We start from the raw sequence: 18,906 nt of genomic DNA, 5'->3' as shown, positions 1-18,906 counted from the left end.
AGAACTAGCTGGAAGCTGAAGAGCCTTGCAGGGGTGTCGCTTCCTTCTCTGTACACTTTTCCAAACCAAACTCCATGGCGTAACAGCCCCGAAGGGCCATCGCCTACCAAGCGACGGCTGTTCAGCCCGGAGGTCTGCAGATTACGAGGTGTCGTGTGGTCAGCACGACGAATCCTATCCGCCGTTATTCCTGGCTTCCTAGACGGGGCCGCCATCTCATCGTCAGATAGCTCCTCAATTATAAACACGTGGGCTGTGTACCTCGAACCAGCCCTGACCTGGCCTGGAATCGAACCCGGGGCCTCCGGTAAGAGGCAGGCACGCTACTCCTACACCGTGGGGCCGGCTGGATACTTTTAGGTTTCCTTATTTTAGAATTTGACTTAAGGCATCCTGCATTCGATTCCCGGCAGTGACAGAGTTAAGAAAGGCATGGGATGGGGAGGATATAGCTTTGTTTGTGGGTGCAGTAGAGTTGGCCTTGAGTCTCCCGTAATCGAAATATCAACGACCTGGAAGGTAGTCACCTTCACGGGGTGTAGTACCAAAGTGGTTCCTTTTTCTAAGAAGACAAATTAAATGAAGATTCTACTTCCTCACAAACGAAGAAGGAACAGTTTCAATAATGCAGTCGGTTTATGTTAAGAGTACAGAAGGTATGATTGTACATGGTAACAATCAAAACCAACAATATCTACTGAAGATCCGTCACCGCACTCGGTAGGACCGGCTTTCTTTTCATATCCAGGCGAGTTGGCCTTGCGGTTACGGGTACACAGCTGTGTGCTTGCATCCGGGAGATAGTGGGTTCAAATTCCACTGTCGGCAACCCTAAAGACGGTTTTCTGTGGTTTCCCATTTTCACACCAGGCAAATGCTGGGGCTGTACCTTATTTAAGGTCACGGCCGCTTCTTCCCACTCTCAGCCCTTTCCTTTCCCATCGTCGCCATTAGACCTACGGTGATTGTAAAGCAAATTCTAAATAAAAATTAAAAAATCTTTTCACAACCCCTTCCAAGGAAAAGTTGTATCCACACTACTGGTCTGGACTTACATCCCACCCACTGAAATTATTTTGTGGGTACGCCACTGCATCCACTCACCATTTAAGGTACAAGGAAAGTTCGAAGAATGGTTGGATACTCAAAATACACCACCATAAATGATGAGGTCCTGGCTCAAAAGTACAAGGAAAAGTAAGGGACGGGATCTAGTGTTTTAAGTAGAATCCGTATCAATAGAACGTGATTTCCCATTTTAAAAATGCTTCATGTATCGACTGCGATTCAAGCCTGGACCGTCCTGTTGAGAAGATAGAACCATTGGGACTGAGTTATCACGCCCGCCAATTACAAAATAGTTACCCGCACTTTTGATGGTGCCATTTGAGGTTCCAATCAGTCTCCGGGCATTTGACAAGATATACAGGCCCACCTATCGAACTTCGGCACGCATCCGCGATTGTCTTGCTACTGTAAGAATAAAAAAAACGTTTTTCATAACTTACCGAGAATGCACACAGTGTTGGCTTCTCAGTGACAAAACGGCTCCTCTTCAAAAAAAAGTTACTTATATGGCACAAAATGAGGAACTAACGTGCAGCTCACAATCCCGTCCCCGTCTTCCCAACGCTGCAACTTAAACACAGCACATCTCTCAACAACGGTACAACCCGAGGATCCCTAGGACATTGTTGTTCCCTGGAACCGATATGCACTAGCTGACACGATATTGTAAGCTTGCAAATGTTTCTGGACGTGGCCCCCGTTATCTCGGTGGTAGCGTTCCGGCCCCCTACTGAGTAACCCCTTGCTAATTGCCCCTTTCTTCATGTCTTGACATTTGTCAACACACGGTTACATTCTCAATAGTGAGACCTCTACAGTGAAATATCCCCGCGCATCACAATCCTAATCGTCTTCCTTTCATTCAAGCAGTACAAATATGGAGAATTATGTATGGCCCTATTGAGCCTTACTAGTAGATTCTTTGTCGCTACGTTAACTTAACATTTCGGCGTAAGTTTTTAAGTTGTTGATACCGTACGTAAAACAACGGCTGATCCTCGCTCTAGTTTCAGGAAATAGTTTGGGGGGGCCCGAACCCCTGGCCCCCCTCCTTGGCTACGCCAGTGCATCACAACACGACTAGAACACTAATATACGCATACACGTTACACTTTTTTTCGAAACACACGGACAAGAATGTTGCCAGATACTACACCTGACATACTTACATGTTAAAAAAGGGATGATGAAAAAAATAATAAATCGTAAATTTTTTGTATGCATGTTTTCTCCTCCAAGGTGTAAGAGCAAATGGAAGCAGTACTGTGAGTTTCTGTACAGCTTGCTTAGAACGTGAACGGAAGTGGCATGTTATCTCAGCAAAAAATACGCATGACCTTGTTCCTGCATACACGCAAGTCAGACACTTACAGAAATAAAATGATGGATACCGCGATTCAAATCCCGGTCCTAGCGTCAGGAAGGGCATCCGGCCAGATCCTTATGTTTCATGTAATTACACGGTGCCAGGAAGACTGACGATCGCGCAGGAAAGGGCTAGGTGCATCTAGCTACCCCCTAGCATTTGCTATCTTCAGGGCTGCTGACAGTAGAGGTTCGAACCCGCTATCTCTATACCTTATTCACAGACATGATATAAGTAGTGAGAATGATTGCGGGTACAATATGTTGATCGTAATTTATCTGTCGGATGGAGGCGTTAAGCCTTGTGCAGTGTATTTCGACAGGAGTAGTCTATGTGCCGACACCGGGTTTTACCCTCTCCCTACTGTCGTATATTTGAAAGTTAAATTTGTTTTCTGTTCGTGTTACTGTAATATCTAAAAAGTTTAACGAATGATTATTTTCTTCCTCCTTAGTGAATTTTATTCTTTTGTCAAGATTATTTAAAAAGTTTAATATATTATCACTGTCTGACAGATTTATAGAAAACCCTCTTATGTCCCAATAACTATTAAAAAAGATTCCATACACCCAAAATCACAGAAACAAGCCGCTTTTTTAGTCTGATATACAGAGCCTTCAAAATGCCACTTTCTGATAATAGTCTAAAGAAAGAAATTAAATTTATAAATGACTTAGCTTCAGTCAACGGTTATAAAATAGATGTCAACAAAATCATTAACAGAGTGAAATCAAAACTAGCTACTAACCTTATTCCGATCAAAAATCAAAAACCAAAATTCACAACATTTACATTCACCAACCCAGCAGTATACCAAATCACGAATCCGATCAAAAAACGGCAAATCAATATTGCATTTAGAACACAAAATACGAATAGAAATATATTTTTCAACCACAATAGTGTAAATTCACGCAACAGCAAATACCAAAGTTCAGGAATCTATAAACTAATTTGCTCAGAATGTGGTTTCTCTTATGTTTGCCAAACTGGCAGAAGTTTTATAACTAGATATTTGGAACATGTAAACGCAGCTAAACATAACAAATTTTCCGCGATGAGTAATCACATGCAAGAAAAAGGACACCATTTTACCACAATAGAAAAGGATTTAAAAATAATCAGAAAGGTCGATAAAGGAAAATTAATGAATGAGCTGGAGAACATACATATTTACCTAGACACATACTTCAATAAAGATAAAAACCTGAACGACGAAATAGAAATCAAAAACCCATTAATAGAACAAATTCCGAAGTTAATACAAACATTCAAACTCAATAATACAAAACTGACAAACAGTTTTATCCTGAATAACAACAATAGTCAATATACGAATACACAAACATTCCTCCACACAAATTCTGAACATTCCCCTCCAAGAATCACGTCATTCGCTAGAACTCCGTCCTCTGTTACCTTCCCTCCCAATGCCCCGCAGATACGGAGACACACATACAATACGAGGAGCACAAGTAGTCGTCAAACAGTTGAGTGCACAAATGTAAATACAGACAGAAGTAGAAAAGGTAAGTGTTGATCCTTCAACATTAGTTTCTTCAACTTTTAATACCATCTAACATTATTTAACAAAATTATTTTCCTGTTACAGAGACGTCAACAAACTTACTTTCGTAAAATTCGAGTAAGTTACTAATTACTTATCATCATAACTGGACTGTCACCATTTGACAGAGTTCATGACAAAGTTTTGAAGAATTGCTCCACACCGGTAAAGTTTAAAAGCAAGTCGTGAATTTGAACAATTGGACGTTAAAGATTTTAAATATGAAAAATTAATAAACAATAATAAACAGTGTGCTTCACTTTGTTAATTTATGGATGAAAAAATTATCAGTCACAACCAAACTGAACTGTTTTGAGAGAGCACCAAGATTTTGTGTTCATAAAGTACAAGATGTAGTAAGGCTCGCGCCAGTTAGCAAAAAGATTTTAATGTGTATCCAACTGACAGTTTTAAGATAATCAACAAAATCAAACAGGTTGTAAAGTTATTTATATCTGACTAACTTATGACAATGTATTCAAATTTAGAACAAGACTTTTAGAATATCAAACACTGCAAATAGTAATATTGTTTTAATAATGACGACGTAATATATAATGTTTTATATTCAAAAGTATTTAATAGTTATTATGATTAAATCTGTTAGCAGTAAACAATAGTTGCAGGTTATTAGAATAATATTACCGATTTTGACCTTGATAAAAATGTATATAGCTGAAGATGTTCAATAATTGAACGAAACATGTCCTATGTTTTTAATAATTTAGCAATAAAAAAAGGATGAGATCCTAATTTTATAATTGCTTGTAAAGTATTGAATAGGTGGAATTCAAACTTTTATTGTTCTACTTTGACTGTTGGGCTCCGAGGTAGAGTCGGTGAGTTCAAGAGAGTGTATGTTATAGTGCGTGAGTCAGCGTTGTTGATATCTGTACTTGTCAGAATCGACTTCAAGGCACTCTGCTATTAAGGGTTGCAATGTCACTTGGTAGTATGTATAATTGTGTGTTGTGATTTACCGTGTAAATAAAGTAATTTATATAAGGAATTGAACGTTTCCTCGTGTGACATTTATTTACGTAAAATAAAAATGCATCGCAGAACGATAACAAAAAAGAGTGACTGAATGGGTTGTTATTTTTCTAGAAAATAGATCTCAGAGAATTAGAGTAGGCATCATTAAGAGGGGAATTCCTCAAGGCAGTATTATTGGACCTTTATGTTTTCTTATATATATATATAAATAATATGACTAAAGGAGTGGAATCAGAGGTAAGGCTTTTTGCAGATGATGTCATTCTGTACAGAGTAATAAGTAAGTTACAAAATTGTGAGCAACCGCAACATGACCTCGATAATGGTGTGAGATGGACAGTAGGCAATGGTATGATGATAAACGGGGTTAAAAGTCAGGTTGTGAGTTTCACAAATAGGAAAAGTCCTCTCAGTTTTAATTACTGCGTTGATGGGGTGAAAGTTCCTTTTAGGAATCATTGTAAGTATCTGGGTGTTAATATAAGGAATGATCTTCATTGGGGTAATGCCATAAATGGGATTGTAAATAAAGAATACAGATCTTTGCATATGGTTATGAGGGTGTTTAGAGTTTGTAGTAAGGATGTAAAGGAGAGGGCATATAAGTCTCTGGTAAGACCCCAACTAGAGCAAGGTTCCAGTGTATGGGACCTTCACCACGATTACTTGATTCAAGAACTGAAAAAATCGAAAGAAAAGCAGCTCAATTTGTTCTGGGTGATTTCTAACAAAAGAGTAGCGTTACAAAAATTTGCAAAGTTTGGACTGGGAAGAACTGGGAGAAAGAAGACGAGCTGCTAGATTAAGTGGTATGTTCCGAGCTGTCAGTGGAGAGATGGCGTGGAATGACATTAGTAGACGAATACGTTTGAGTGGCATCTTTAAAACTCGGAAAGATCACAATATGAAGATAAAGTTGGAATACAAGAGGACAAATTGGGGCAAATATTCATTTATAGGAAGGGGAGTTAGGAATTGGAATAACTTACCAAGGGAGATGTTCCATAAATTTCCAATGTCATAGAAATCAGTCAAGAAAAGGCTAGGAAAACAACAGATGGGGAATCTGCCACCTGGGCAAGTGCCCTAAAGGCATATCAGTATTGATTGATTAATTGGATAGAAAAAGAGTTAGAAATGGCTGGGGATGTAAGGAGAAATTTATGGATATTACTAGGAAGCTGAATCTAGCAAAAGTCAGGTAAGGATAACATGATGCAACCATAACTGGCAGTCATACAAATTTTAGTAAAAATGGAAATATATGTATAAGTATTTTAAGGCAGAAACCGGTTCTAAAAAGGACGTTCCAGGAATCATTAATGAAGAAGGGGAGTTTTTGTCAGTATCTTCTAAAGGCAGAAGTATTCAGTCAGCAGTGTGTAAAGATTGTTGTTTACAAGGATAATGTCCAGATAGAGGAGGTAACTAATACTAAGGAAGTATTAAAGTTTACCTATGATAACAATAACATATGCAGTAAGATACAAAATTTGAAAACTAGAAAGGTGGCTGGAAGCGATAAGATTTCTGGGGATATACTGAAGACAATGGGTTGGGATATAGTACCATATCTGAAATATGTATTTTATTGTTGTTTGCATGAAGAAGCTATACCAAATAAATGGCGAGTTGCTATAGTAGCCCCTCTGTATAAAGGAAAGGTTGATAGACATAAAGCTGAAAATTACAGGCCAGTCAGTTTTACATGCATTTCATGTAAGTTCTGGGAAAGCATTTTTCAGCTTATATTAGACACATTTAAGAAATTACTAACTGGTTCGGTAGAAAACATTTCGCGTTTAGGAAAGGTTATTCCACTGAAGTTCAACTTCCAGTAAGATATAGGAGATATCTTGGATTCAGGAGGTCAAATGGATAGTAATGCAATTGATAGTAAGGCTTTTGATTGGGTGTATCATGGAAGACTATTGGCAAAAGTGAGTGCAATCGGACTAGACAAGAGAGTGACTGAATGGGTGGCTATATTTCTAGAAAATAGAATCCAGAGAATTAGAGTAGGTGAAGCTTTATCCGACCCTGTAATAATTAAGAGGTGAATTCCTAAGGCAGTATTCTTGGACCTTTATTTTTTCTTATGTATGTATATATATAAACGGTATGAGTAAAGAAGTAGAATCAGAGATAAGGCATTTTGTGGGTGATGTTATTCTGTACAGAGTAATAAATAAGTTACATGATAATGTTGTGAGATGGACAGTACGCAATGGTATGACGATAAACGGGGTTAAAAGTCAGGTTGTGAGTTCCACAAATAGTTAAAGTCCTCTCGGTTTTAATTACTGCGTTAATGGGGTGAAAGTTCCTTTTGACAAACATTGAAAGTACCTAGGCGTTAATTTAAGGAAAGATCTTGATTGGGGTAGTCACATAAATATGATTGTAAATAAAGGATACTCTGCACATGGTCATGAGGGTGTTTAGAGTTGTAGTAAGGGTGTAAATGAGAGGGCATAGAAATCTCTGGTAAGACCCCGTTTAGAGTATGGTTCCTGTGTATGGGACCCTCAAATGTATTGCTTGATTCATGAATTTGAAATAATCCATAGAAAAGCAGCTCGATCTGTTCTGAGTGATTTCTGACCAAAGAGTAGCATTACACAAATGTTGTAAAGTTTGGGCTGGGAAGACTTGGGAGAAATGAGATGAGCTGCTCGACTAAGTGGTATGTTCGGAGCTGTCAGCGCAAAGATAGTATGCAATGACATTAGCAGACGAATATGTTTGAGTCTTAATAGTAGGAAAGATCACAATATGAAGATAAAGTTGGAATTCAAGAGGACAGGTTTGGGAAAATATTCGTTTACAGGGAGGAGACTTAGGAATTAGAATAACTTACCAAGGCAGATGTTGAATAAATTTCCGATTTCTTGGAGATCATTTAAGAAACGGATAGGAAAACAACAGATAGGGAATCTGCCACCTGGGCAACTGCCCTAAATGCAGATCAGTAGTGATTGATTGGTTGTTTGATTAATCGATCGATCGATTGATTGATTGATTGACTGGCTGACTATTTGTTTGTTTGTTTGATGGATTGAATTAAATCTGTTTCACAGTCTGTCAGTCCACTTCTCTCCCTTCAGCTTTTGCAACTGACTTCCACACACTCCAGTTTTGCAACATCACCATAACGTTCAGCTTCTTGATTTTGCTTTCGAACCACTATCGTCTAAACACACCTGTTAAATATTAGGTCCGATGGACGGTCGAGTTACCTCCATACTGCCACTGGAATCTCATAGTTTCATACACCTATGGAAAATTTGTACCAATGGAAGTTCCAGTGACCTCAATGCTGCAACTGGGATCTCATGTATCCTACACCTATTGAAGATTCGGACAGATGGAAGTTTCGGTGACCTCAATGCTGCCACTGGAATCTCTTAGTTTCATACACCTATTGGAGATTCACACCGATGGAAGGTCCAGTTATCTCCATACTGCCACTGGAATCTCATAGTTTCATACACCTATTGAAGGTTCGCACCGATGGAAGGTCGATTTACCTCAATGCTTCTGTGACGTTATTACAGTAACAATATATATAATTCGGGATAGATCTGACTCTATTCGAGAAGCCGTATAATTAAATAACCTGTCTGTATGGCACGGCTGATCTTAAATGCTAAGGTGCATGGAACATTTGTCTACGGTTTCTCCTGCTCATCGTAATGAGACTAGTGTGGCATATTGTCATAGAGTTATTCTGAAACACCGAGCGAGTTGGCCGTGCGATTAGAAACGCGCAGCTGTGAGCTTGCATCCGGGAGACAGTGGGTTCGAATCCCACTGTCAGCAGCCCTGAAGATGGTCTTCCGTGGTTTCCCATTTTCACACCAGGCAAATGCTGGGGCTGTACATGAAATAAGGCCACGGCCGCTTCCTTCCCATTCCTAGGCCTCTCCTATCCCACTGTCGCCATGTGTCGGTGCAACACAAAGCAAAATAGCAAAAACATTATTCTGAAACATTTCTCAGTGTTGCCTGCATGTGTTGCGTATGAGACGGCAAAGCGAACTCTGACGACATCTATCCGTGAACTGTATAACTAGTTTTGTGTACGGACTCTTATCTCCAGAGCGCACAATGATCGCTAGACACCACCGCTCTCGCGCGGGCTACTTGGGAAAGAAACTGTCTGCTGTTGGAACTGGTCGCGTGTGGACATTTTGAAGCCATAGTCTGTCTTCATCTTCTAATATGAACGATCATCCGATTGGGGTCGGATAAAATGTAGTAGTCTATCCTGTTTAGGGATTATTTTATTGGTTTGTTTCAATGTTAACATGTAGTCATAATTGGTAAAATTTTAACTTGTTTAAATTTTCCTTTTTGGGTGTTACCAGTGCAAAGGTCGATACCGGTATGTTACCTTGGATATCTCGCTACGGATGTAAGTACAGTATTCATTTTATGATATTTCTTCTGGTCATGCAATATTACTTATTTTGTCGTTTAATTTATTTTGTGTGCTTCTTGTGGTGAGATTTTCCATTCTCTTTTCTGTACGCCGTTTGGGCGCAATGTTTGTACTACGTAAATGATATGCCTATTGTTGACTTGTAACTGTGAAATTCTTTTGGCTTTTCCAAATTTTATTTTACCCCTCATATATATTTTATTCTGCTCGTTTGGATTATGTGCTTGTATTACTTCCTTGGTGTGTGTGTTATTGATATTTAAATTTATTGCGACTTATTGCTTGGTAATCCTTGCCCGGTGTTGGTGCTAGTTTTCTTTCTGTCATTCCATTCTGGATTAATTGATGTTAATTACATTGGTTTCGACTCCGTAATGACCGTGTGTTGATCTATGCGCTGTGTAATCACTATTTGTCACAGTTTTCCTCTCTTATTTATATATTATTATAATCAAAAATTTTCATAAATGTTAAATTCATTTTGGTAATTATTTGTAAAATTTGTTACGTTTATGTGGTTTGATTATCAATACTATTCATTAGTTCACGTTTGATAAGTTCTTATTTACCCTTATTTTAAAACATTCATTTATTTAAAATTTTATGTCAACCACAAATATTACTTTCCATATGTAAATAATTTTAAAATTTTTAAATTCATTTATTTATAATTCATATTAATTTGATTTATTTCTAGATTATATTTAATAATGTAATATTCTAAAGTGGTAGTTCTTTTAAAAACTATATTATTTTGTTGGGGTTTTTGAACAGTCCTTGGTGGAAGGTATCTAACGTTCACTATCCTTATCTTTCCTTCACATTGTTGTATTATCTTATCTCTGCCTTGCCCAGTTACGTAAGTGTGTCATTGCTGTTTTAATCTTGGAATTTCTTCTTGTTCTTGCGTGGCGTCGCTATGTTATGATTAATTGTTTTGGTCTTGACAAGAGATCATGTTTGACTCTTGGTGTATGTTGACGCATTGAGTTTCCTGCCCTGCCTTGTTCTCTATTTCACTGACTATGAATATTAATTTAATTGATTTGTTATGCATTGGTTTTTATGTGGGATTTATGTTTTAATTATTTGTGTCTGATTTTTAAAAATCTTGGGCTGGTTGTGTGTTAAATATTTTTGGGACGTCATTTTCGTGTGATGATTTAATGAACTATGCTTCCGTCCATATTTCGGGTGTATGATTACTTCAGTGGGGATTGTCAAAAGCCACTCTCGGTTATTCATCCTACGTTTCATTCCTCATAAAATTTGTATTAAATTAATGAATTGTCAAACCTTGTTATGTCAAAGTTAGGTAATGGTGCACCATTTTTATTTGTTAATAGAGTAGATTTATTTAAATTACTATATTTATTTTAATTTCATTCATCCACTTATTAATTTTGCAAGATTTTATTTATATTATTAGTGCTCTGTTTACTCATATTTCAAAATGTTCCTTATTTTACAAAACAATTTAAAGGTCTTTAAATTTTATTTATCTGTAATGTTATCCATTCCTTGATATTAATTAGAGTTGTTTTTAAGAAAACTGGTGTTATTTTTTGATGTTTGGCTCAGTGTTTCCTAGAGATCTCAGACCTTTTTTATGGGATGGGTTTTCAGCGCAGTTTCTTGCTTCCACTTACGTCATGCGTGCTGTATTGTACAGTATTATTGTTTTGTCCTTCTATCATTGTTACGGACGCTACCCTATGGCCTTGTTTTGCGTAACGTCATTCTTTGTCATCTCGGGGTCGCGTTGCACTGCCACTGGAATCTCATAGTTTCATAGACCTATTAAAGATTAGGACTAAAGGAAGGTCCAGTTACCTCAATGCTGCTACTGGAATCTCATAGTTTCATACACCTATTGAAGATTAGGATCGATGGAAGGTCCTGTTACCTCCATACTGCCCCTGGAATCTCATAATTCCATACACCTGTTGAAGATTAGGACCGATGGAAGGTCGAGTTACCTCAGTGCTGCCACTGGAATCTCGTAGTTTCATACACCTATTGAAGATTGGGACCGATGAAAGGTCTAGTTACCTCCATACTGCCAATGGAATCTCATTGTTTCATACACCTATTGAAGATTATGACCGATGGAAGTTCCAGTTACCTCCATGCTGCTCCTGGAATCTCAGAGTTTCATACACCTATTGAAGATTCGCACCGATGGAAGGTCCAGTTACCACAATGCTGCCACTGGAATCTCGTAGTTTCATACACCTATTGAAGATTCAGACCACTGGAAAGTCCAGTGACGTCTACACTGCCGCTGGAATCTCACAGTTTCCGTTGCTTTTTCGACTGTATGTTGCAATATTTTGAGAGCAGTTCAAGTCTTTCCGAGTCCAACGAACGCCTGACGCTGTGACGTTCCATCAAACGCAACATAAATATTTCTTGAACGTACTTTGATAGTAACTGCCTATTCTAATGTCCTCTTTACTGAGTTCTAAGTAGCTTTATTTAACATCAGATTCAATGACAGTAGTGAAGGTGTGTGTGTGTGTGTGTGTGTGTGTGTGTGTGTGTGTGTGTGTGTGTGTGTGTGTGTGTGTGTGTGTGTGTGTGTAAAATACAGCATCGACACCCTTTTGTCCCTTCCCTAGTCTCACATAGCATTTACTAACGGTGATGTTTTCGTGCTTATTGAATAAAATCACAGTTCCTACACTTTAGCAGTAACTGTGCCAGTTATTCTTTCCTCCTCGTATCTCAAGCGAAACATCTTCCTCCTGAAGTGCTGAGTCGTGAGAGTAACACTGCACTGTACTTCTAGCATACGCAGAGCGCTCCAACGTTCCTACCGACATTCTTTTGAAACAAAACACACAGGAGGCAGGAAACTTAAACCAGTCTAGAGCAAAAGACATATAAAGGAGCACGATGCCGTAGTAATCCTGGAAGACTAAACGGTTCCCTTAAGGTTATACGGAAGTAGTGCAATTACTTACCTTGGGAATGTCATGGGGGTAGTTGTTGTCTCGAGGAGGGAGTTTCGGCGGCTTGTCGCTGCGGCGCTGCAGTAGCTGTTGTTGTTGTTGTAGTAGCTGTTCCCTCGTAGTCGCCACCATACCCGTCCCCACGCCCGAACTGCCTGAGGAATTACCACTTCCAGCCACGCTGTACGGATCTTCATCGGGTATTGGGATTCGGGGACGATTTCTGATGTCCAGAGGCCTCTTCACTGAAACAAAACTCATTCATCATAATCATATGGAAACTATTATTTTTGAAATTAAATTAAGCATAACATATTTTATGGGTAGATAAAAGGTATGCATATTGACCGTCTACCAACTGTACAACTGGAATAGGCCTTATTTATCTCACCTCCACTTAAAAGGTTGTAAATTACAGGCTGCAATGTCACCAGGTGTCTAGTAACTGAATGAGTAATAATCGCAGCGAATCAGGTGATTCCTTTCTGTCTTTTTGCCTATATTTCCTTACTTGCTGTTTTCATTCTTCTTACTCTCCTTTTCCTTTCTTTCACATTGTTCTTTTGAGAACATTTCTTCCTTTCGATATCTGTGTTTCCTTTTCCCCTCATTTACATATTCTTATTTATGTTTCATTCAATCAATCAGTCAATAAGTTAGTCAATCACGTTTTTCATTTCATTTCGCATTTATTGCTATGTTTCTTGAGCCTGTCATTGTTTCAAATTATTTTGATCGATTCATTCATTCTTATTTACTTTCTTTGTGACCGTCTCTCTCTCTCTCTTCCCTTCCCTCGCCTCTTCTTCAGTCTGCCTTGTCTTTTTATATTTTTTCTTTCTTTCTTTCTTTCTTTCTTTCTTTCTATCTATCTGTGTTTATTTCTCTTCATTTCTTTCTCTGTTCTGTACTTATTTATCCACAGTTCGCAGGTTCGTAACCTGGCTTCTGTTACAATCTATACCAGGGCCTCTCAGGGTGCATGCGCGTGGTGCATGCACTGTGCACGGTGCAAAAGACGACTTCGCTTGGTTGACCAGAGTGCAGACCCCCCACTCCTCTCTCCCTACACCTGTCTCCCCGTTCGGCCTGTCTCCGCGTTCCTCACCTTCACTGCTGTTTCTCCCCCACTGCGAAATGTTTACGTGTGGTGAGCGGAGACGCTCAGTTGTATGGGACAAGGTTACCAGTGTTATTACAAAAATTAAAAAAGTGAATTAGAAATATACATACATGTTTGAGAGGAATGTAAACATAATTTTTAAAAAATGCAGAACCTGTAACCAAAATGAAAATGCTACAGTACTGGAACAAACCTCATTTGTGGATATAGAATGCTCTTCTTCAAGCTGTTTCAACTTCCTTAATTCTTTCTCTCTGACGTCTCCTATGATTTCACAATAATTTTCCGAATGTAGTCTGTTGTAGTGTCTTTCAATAGACGATTTTCTTACGCACGTAATTATCGTCCCACAAATTAAGCATTTGGCGTTATCGTCACGACAAACAAACAAACAAACAAAAAATACGAAAGTTCCCAGTTCGATTGAAATGGACTTTCGGAAGTCTTTGCTTTCTTCGAAACAGGTTGCTCCATTATTATGTTGTAGTCGTGCGCTTATCTATTTCACTGATAAACACGTCGTCTACCATCAAACGCTTCGTCGCTCTCAGCACACTACACCATCCGAGTCAAGCCGAGTTGAGGCGAAGCGTACCGATGCACAGTGCACAGAGCCTATGCACCTCGCTCTGCACGCGTGAGAGTTTGGGCGTTTGAGAGGCCCTGATCTATACTATACCGTAACTCCATCTCTTCTTCAGCAGCCTCGTCGCAATATCGGACCCCTCTCTTGGTCTGCTCCTGTTTTCTTCCGTCACCACCGGCGGAGCCCTTCGTCGGACTTGCCTTTCATTTGGCCATACCTTTCCTTCCCCTCCAAATTGGATCAGCAGAGCCTCTCAATTTGTCGACTTTGCAGCTTCCGCTACGCTCCTCGCTATCACACTCACACAGGAGTAAGCAAACCTGGGTGGCGGTGGTCAACTCCTCTTTCTCTTCCTTCCGATAGTAGTTCTAGACAATAGAACACACATGAGAGGCAACAGCTCTACACTCTGTCATTCCACTCCGCTATGCGACGGGCTGTAAGCGTGGAGTTGTCGTTCGAATTTTGATCGACGCATGTCATGTACTAGTAGTTTGAGATTCAAGCTTGTTTCTTTTAACTTGATCTGAAAGTCTAAGTATTCGCTTTGCTGGGTTTCTTTTCCATTCACTAAACTGGTGTATTAAGAAACTGCGAGCTGCTCCTCCTGGAAGTCGGACAGTTTTGAATGAAGATATGCCATCCGCTGCACTCTGCCCTCAAAATCAGCGAGGAAATGCTGGAGGAGTGAAGTGTAATAAACATTATTTTATTGTTTTGTAGCTTAGACAAAGAATAAAATCATAAGCACGTGTGTTCAACCTGAATTGTTAAAAATAATATGGCGCTCGGGATAATCCACTCAAACATACCCCATGACACCATCAGCGTGGTAGTTCTCGACTGTCGGGAATAGGTGAGCGACTTTCTGCCAGCGCTAATTCTATTGTTTATGTGAAGTTTGGGAGCGGAAGATAGACAGATAGTACAATGCTGTCTTGAGGATGTGTGGGCGACTGGTCTGCAGTCATATGCCCTTATGAAGTGGTCTGGCTGTGGGTTGGATCGTTGTTGAGCTAAGGTCCTGTCTGGCGAGACATGAACTTCCTCCTCCACAAGGTTGTCATGCTTCGACTGATGCCTACTCAGCTTTTCGTGGGCGTGGACAGCCACTGTTTGTAAATGTGGGAGATGAAACTTCTCCAAGCTGAATGAAGACGTTACCTTCAGTCTTGTTGACTGTCCGTTTTTTTTTATCAATTACACAGGGTGTCGGGTACAAGTGACACAAGACTTTACCGCAAAATGCTGTAAATCGCAAACACAGTGTGAGACTAACACCAGACTATTTCTACTACACGTTCCGTATCCGTGGTAAATATCATCGGAGTGCGACTTGAAATCTTTATTATTATTATTATTATTATTATTATTATTATTATTATTATTATTATTATTATTATTATTATTATTAACTGGAAGATCAAAAGACAGCATAACTACCGGGCGAGTTGGCCGTACGGTTAGAGGCTCGCGGCTGTGAGCTTGCATCCGGGAGACAGTGGGTTCGAATCCCACTGTCAGCAGCCCTGAAGATGGTCTTCCGTAGTTTCCCATTTTCACACAAGGCCAATGCTGGGGCTGTACGTTAATTAAGGCCACGGCCGCTTCCTTCCAACTCCTAGACCTTTCCTATCACAGCTGCGCCCGTTTTCAACACGAGCTCATTGAAAGCGTACCTTGGCTTCAGTTATATTTATTCTATAAAGAATGGACAAGGAAATAAATTTTATACAGCGAACAGAGAAAGAGCCCAGGTTGACGTGCAAGTGCCAACCCTGCCCTAAATTCTGCCGAGGACTGACCGGGAAGAACAACAAGAAAGTTGGGGGAACAGGAGGAAACAATACACTCGATATCCAGCTTCACGGTTAAAAGTAGTGTGACGGAAGTGTCATAAAAAAATAATTGAAAAGGAACGCAATTGAGCCAAGTGATACATTCACAACAGATCTGAACTAACGTCAAAAATACAGATTGGAGGCCCAGAAAATATGACCAAGCTCGAACAATAGTAGAAAGTCTAACCCTAGCCCGCAGGAACAGGGAAGAATCGAGGTCAGTGCAAGTAGTCACAAATGACCAGCTGAGGAAAAGCGTCATGTAAATTATCCCTGTAGGATTGGTTGAGGCCAAGAGAAACCAAAACGAAGAATATACTGGAGGGAGGAAACCGAGTTGATAAATTTAGCCGCGCAGGACATGGAAAGGCACTCTTTAATCCTTAGTGGTATCGTAATCGCAGTTGTAGTCTTATCGACATCAGAATTCTTAGTACTATCGGTCTTAGCATCATTCGTCGAACAGTTTATTTCTCGTTCGCAGATTGTCAGACTCTTGTACTTGTGAATCGGCAAACGAGTTCGTGTTACTTTGGACGTCTCACTGGTACACTCTACCTATTGACTGGTGGCGTTCGTATTTACAGAGAGATGCATTGAGACGCTGTTACATTGTGTTAATATTTAGATGTCACTTTACCTCGTGTCAGAGAGTTGTTTAGGCACACTGAATCTCAAGCCCGGGAAACGCAGTTATCTGAACTTATAAGAAAATAATAATCAGAGAAACAGTTATTCTTAATCAGAGTTTTCATTTTACAGTCGAGTCCATCGGAACATGCGCGACGGTGGAAGGCTATTGTGACAAACGTGTGCGTGACCGACGTCGAGGTCCAAATCGTGTCCCGGAAACACAGAACAGTGTTAATCGGGCGACCGCGGCGCGAACGAACTGTGAGCAGAGGGAGAGATAGACAATGTTAGCACCTAAATTTAATACCAGTACAAATTGTAGGATGCTATAGTAGCCACACAAACTCAGGAGCTCAGTTACATATAGCTCATAAGGTGACCGTAAGTTTATAGTGTCACTAGGCTACCGACGACACATCATTGCACGAGATATTTCGGAGACGCAGCCTCAGGTGCAACCTATCCAGGACGAGGGCGCGACAATGGAGAATAGCAGCTGGACCACAGGGAAGACGGAACTGAGATCTGGACATCCTACGCCCACTACAATGATGGCTTAAACAGGATGGGGCCGTCCGATCCGAAGCAAGGAGTGACCTGAAGGCTGAGTAGCAAACATACCATTTTAATTATGTAGCACTTTACGTAGATATTTAGAGGGATGTGTAAATAGTAGTTTTAATTTGTGGAATTTTGTATTTCTAAAGAGGCAATCGCCAGTAACGTAAGAATAAAAGCTAGAATTGGTAAATGAATCGACCCATTTCATCTCATTTCATCTTGTTTTGTGTGGGAACTTAACGTAAGAATGCATGTCATTTGGAAATAAAATGTAATTAAGGGTCAAATCAATGTGGATAATTACATTTCATTCAGTGATAGTTTTCCTTTCTTAATAAACGCGCAGACAAGCCTCAAATATAATGTCAGGCCGAGTGTAATCTAGTAGTATGCATGCTGTGAAATGAATGAGGACATGCACGGATGTGTGTGTGTGCTAGAGGATGAAAGTGATTGTTACATGCATGTTGTCAGTTCTTCGATCGTAATCAAGAGTAGAATCACCGAGAAATTTCAAAGTGTTAAATGAAATCAGTGAAATGTTCGGTCGTCAAATGAGTGTTGATAAGTGTTAAAATTCAGCATCTAGGAATGAACCAAGTACTCAGACGTAAATTTAAGGAATAATTCCGGTTGTCGTAGGAAGAGTTCATATTTACAGGTCTTCGTATTCATAGAATTGTCTAACTAAACGTGGATAGAGCTTTCATTGTAATGACACGATAGTCATGTGGAATCAGACAGGTCTTGGGAAGGTAATAGTAAGATTGAGAAGTGTGATTCCTCGAGGTATAGAGATCAGGGAGCGGGTGTGATTCCGCCAGGGCTAGTGTGGTCGGTACCCCAAGGATTGTCATGTCATCACCCACAGTTTTATTTAATGAGTTAGTGGTTTCGGTAAGTGACCTGGGAAGGACATATACTAGGTTCATTTCAGGGATAGTCATCGTTGGTATGACTGACAGGCGAACAGTGTTCATAGCTGAATGTTTGTATGTGAGACTGACATTATGTTTACAGGTGTTGTGAGTGCGTCATGTGTTTAATTTATGTTGTAAACAATGTGTGTCCGTGGTAAATTGAAATCCACGTGAGGGATGATATAAGTGATTTGATAATATTGTTTGTGCATAAGAAATTAGTTAGTGCGATTCATTTTACCAAGCTTTAGAGTTAGTGTTAGTCATCCCTTAAATATTTACGTAGAGGTCGGATAGGATTTCACCACAATGTTTTGTGGGCATGAAATTTAGCTACTCGCGCCATTCAACGAGAAATAACATACAAGCACAGTTTTGGTTTTGCCTCAACATTAAAGAATTTAAATCCACGAGTGTAAATGGGAATATTCGTGTTAATTATATAAAGGACTTTGGACGTTCATATACGCAATGAGTTTTGCAGTTATTGAATCCAGGGATGTTTAATTTGCCTTACTATTTGTGTGCTTATTTTGAACAAATTAGGATCTGCTTTAAATCAACTGTTGCCCATTATTCAGTAGATAGCTTCACCCACCATACAATGTCTGTTTATCGAAGTATATGTTCCCAAAATCTGAAATAGCGGTGAAAGTTCGAATTTTTCATAGAGGGTTAGGACCGGACACGCCTGAGTGGCTGGCTATATGGGGCAACATCGTCGCCATAAGACCTATCTGTTCGGTCCGACGTAAAGCCAATAGCAAAAAGAAAGACAGCATAACCTTAAATTGTCTGGAATTTCCTGATGACCTTGCTCTCCTATATAACAATATTCAGGAAACTC

The 18,906-nt window shown here is 39.6% G+C and overlaps 1 protein-coding gene across 2 annotated transcripts in view; it reads right to left on the bottom strand.

Annotated features, from left to right (window-relative positions):
- Positions 1–18,906, bottom strand: part of exp (expansion) — a 374,884-nt gene that overhangs the window by 81,408 nt on the left and 274,570 nt on the right. For both annotated transcript variants that reach the window (XM_067152795.2, XM_067152794.2), the window contains exon 7: positions 12,408–12,640. In XM_067152795.2, the coding sequence (XP_067008896.2) occupies positions 12,408–12,640 (233 nt within the window). The remainder of the gene's footprint in view (positions 1–12,407; positions 12,641–18,906) is intronic.

Source organism: Anabrus simplex, chromosome 8 (genome assembly GCF_040414725.1).
Source record: "Anabrus simplex isolate iqAnaSimp1 chromosome 8, ASM4041472v1, whole genome shotgun sequence".
Taxonomy (NCBI): domain Eukaryota; kingdom Metazoa; phylum Arthropoda; class Insecta; order Orthoptera; family Tettigoniidae; genus Anabrus; species Anabrus simplex.
This window is presented reverse-complemented; position numbering and strand designations above follow the sequence as displayed.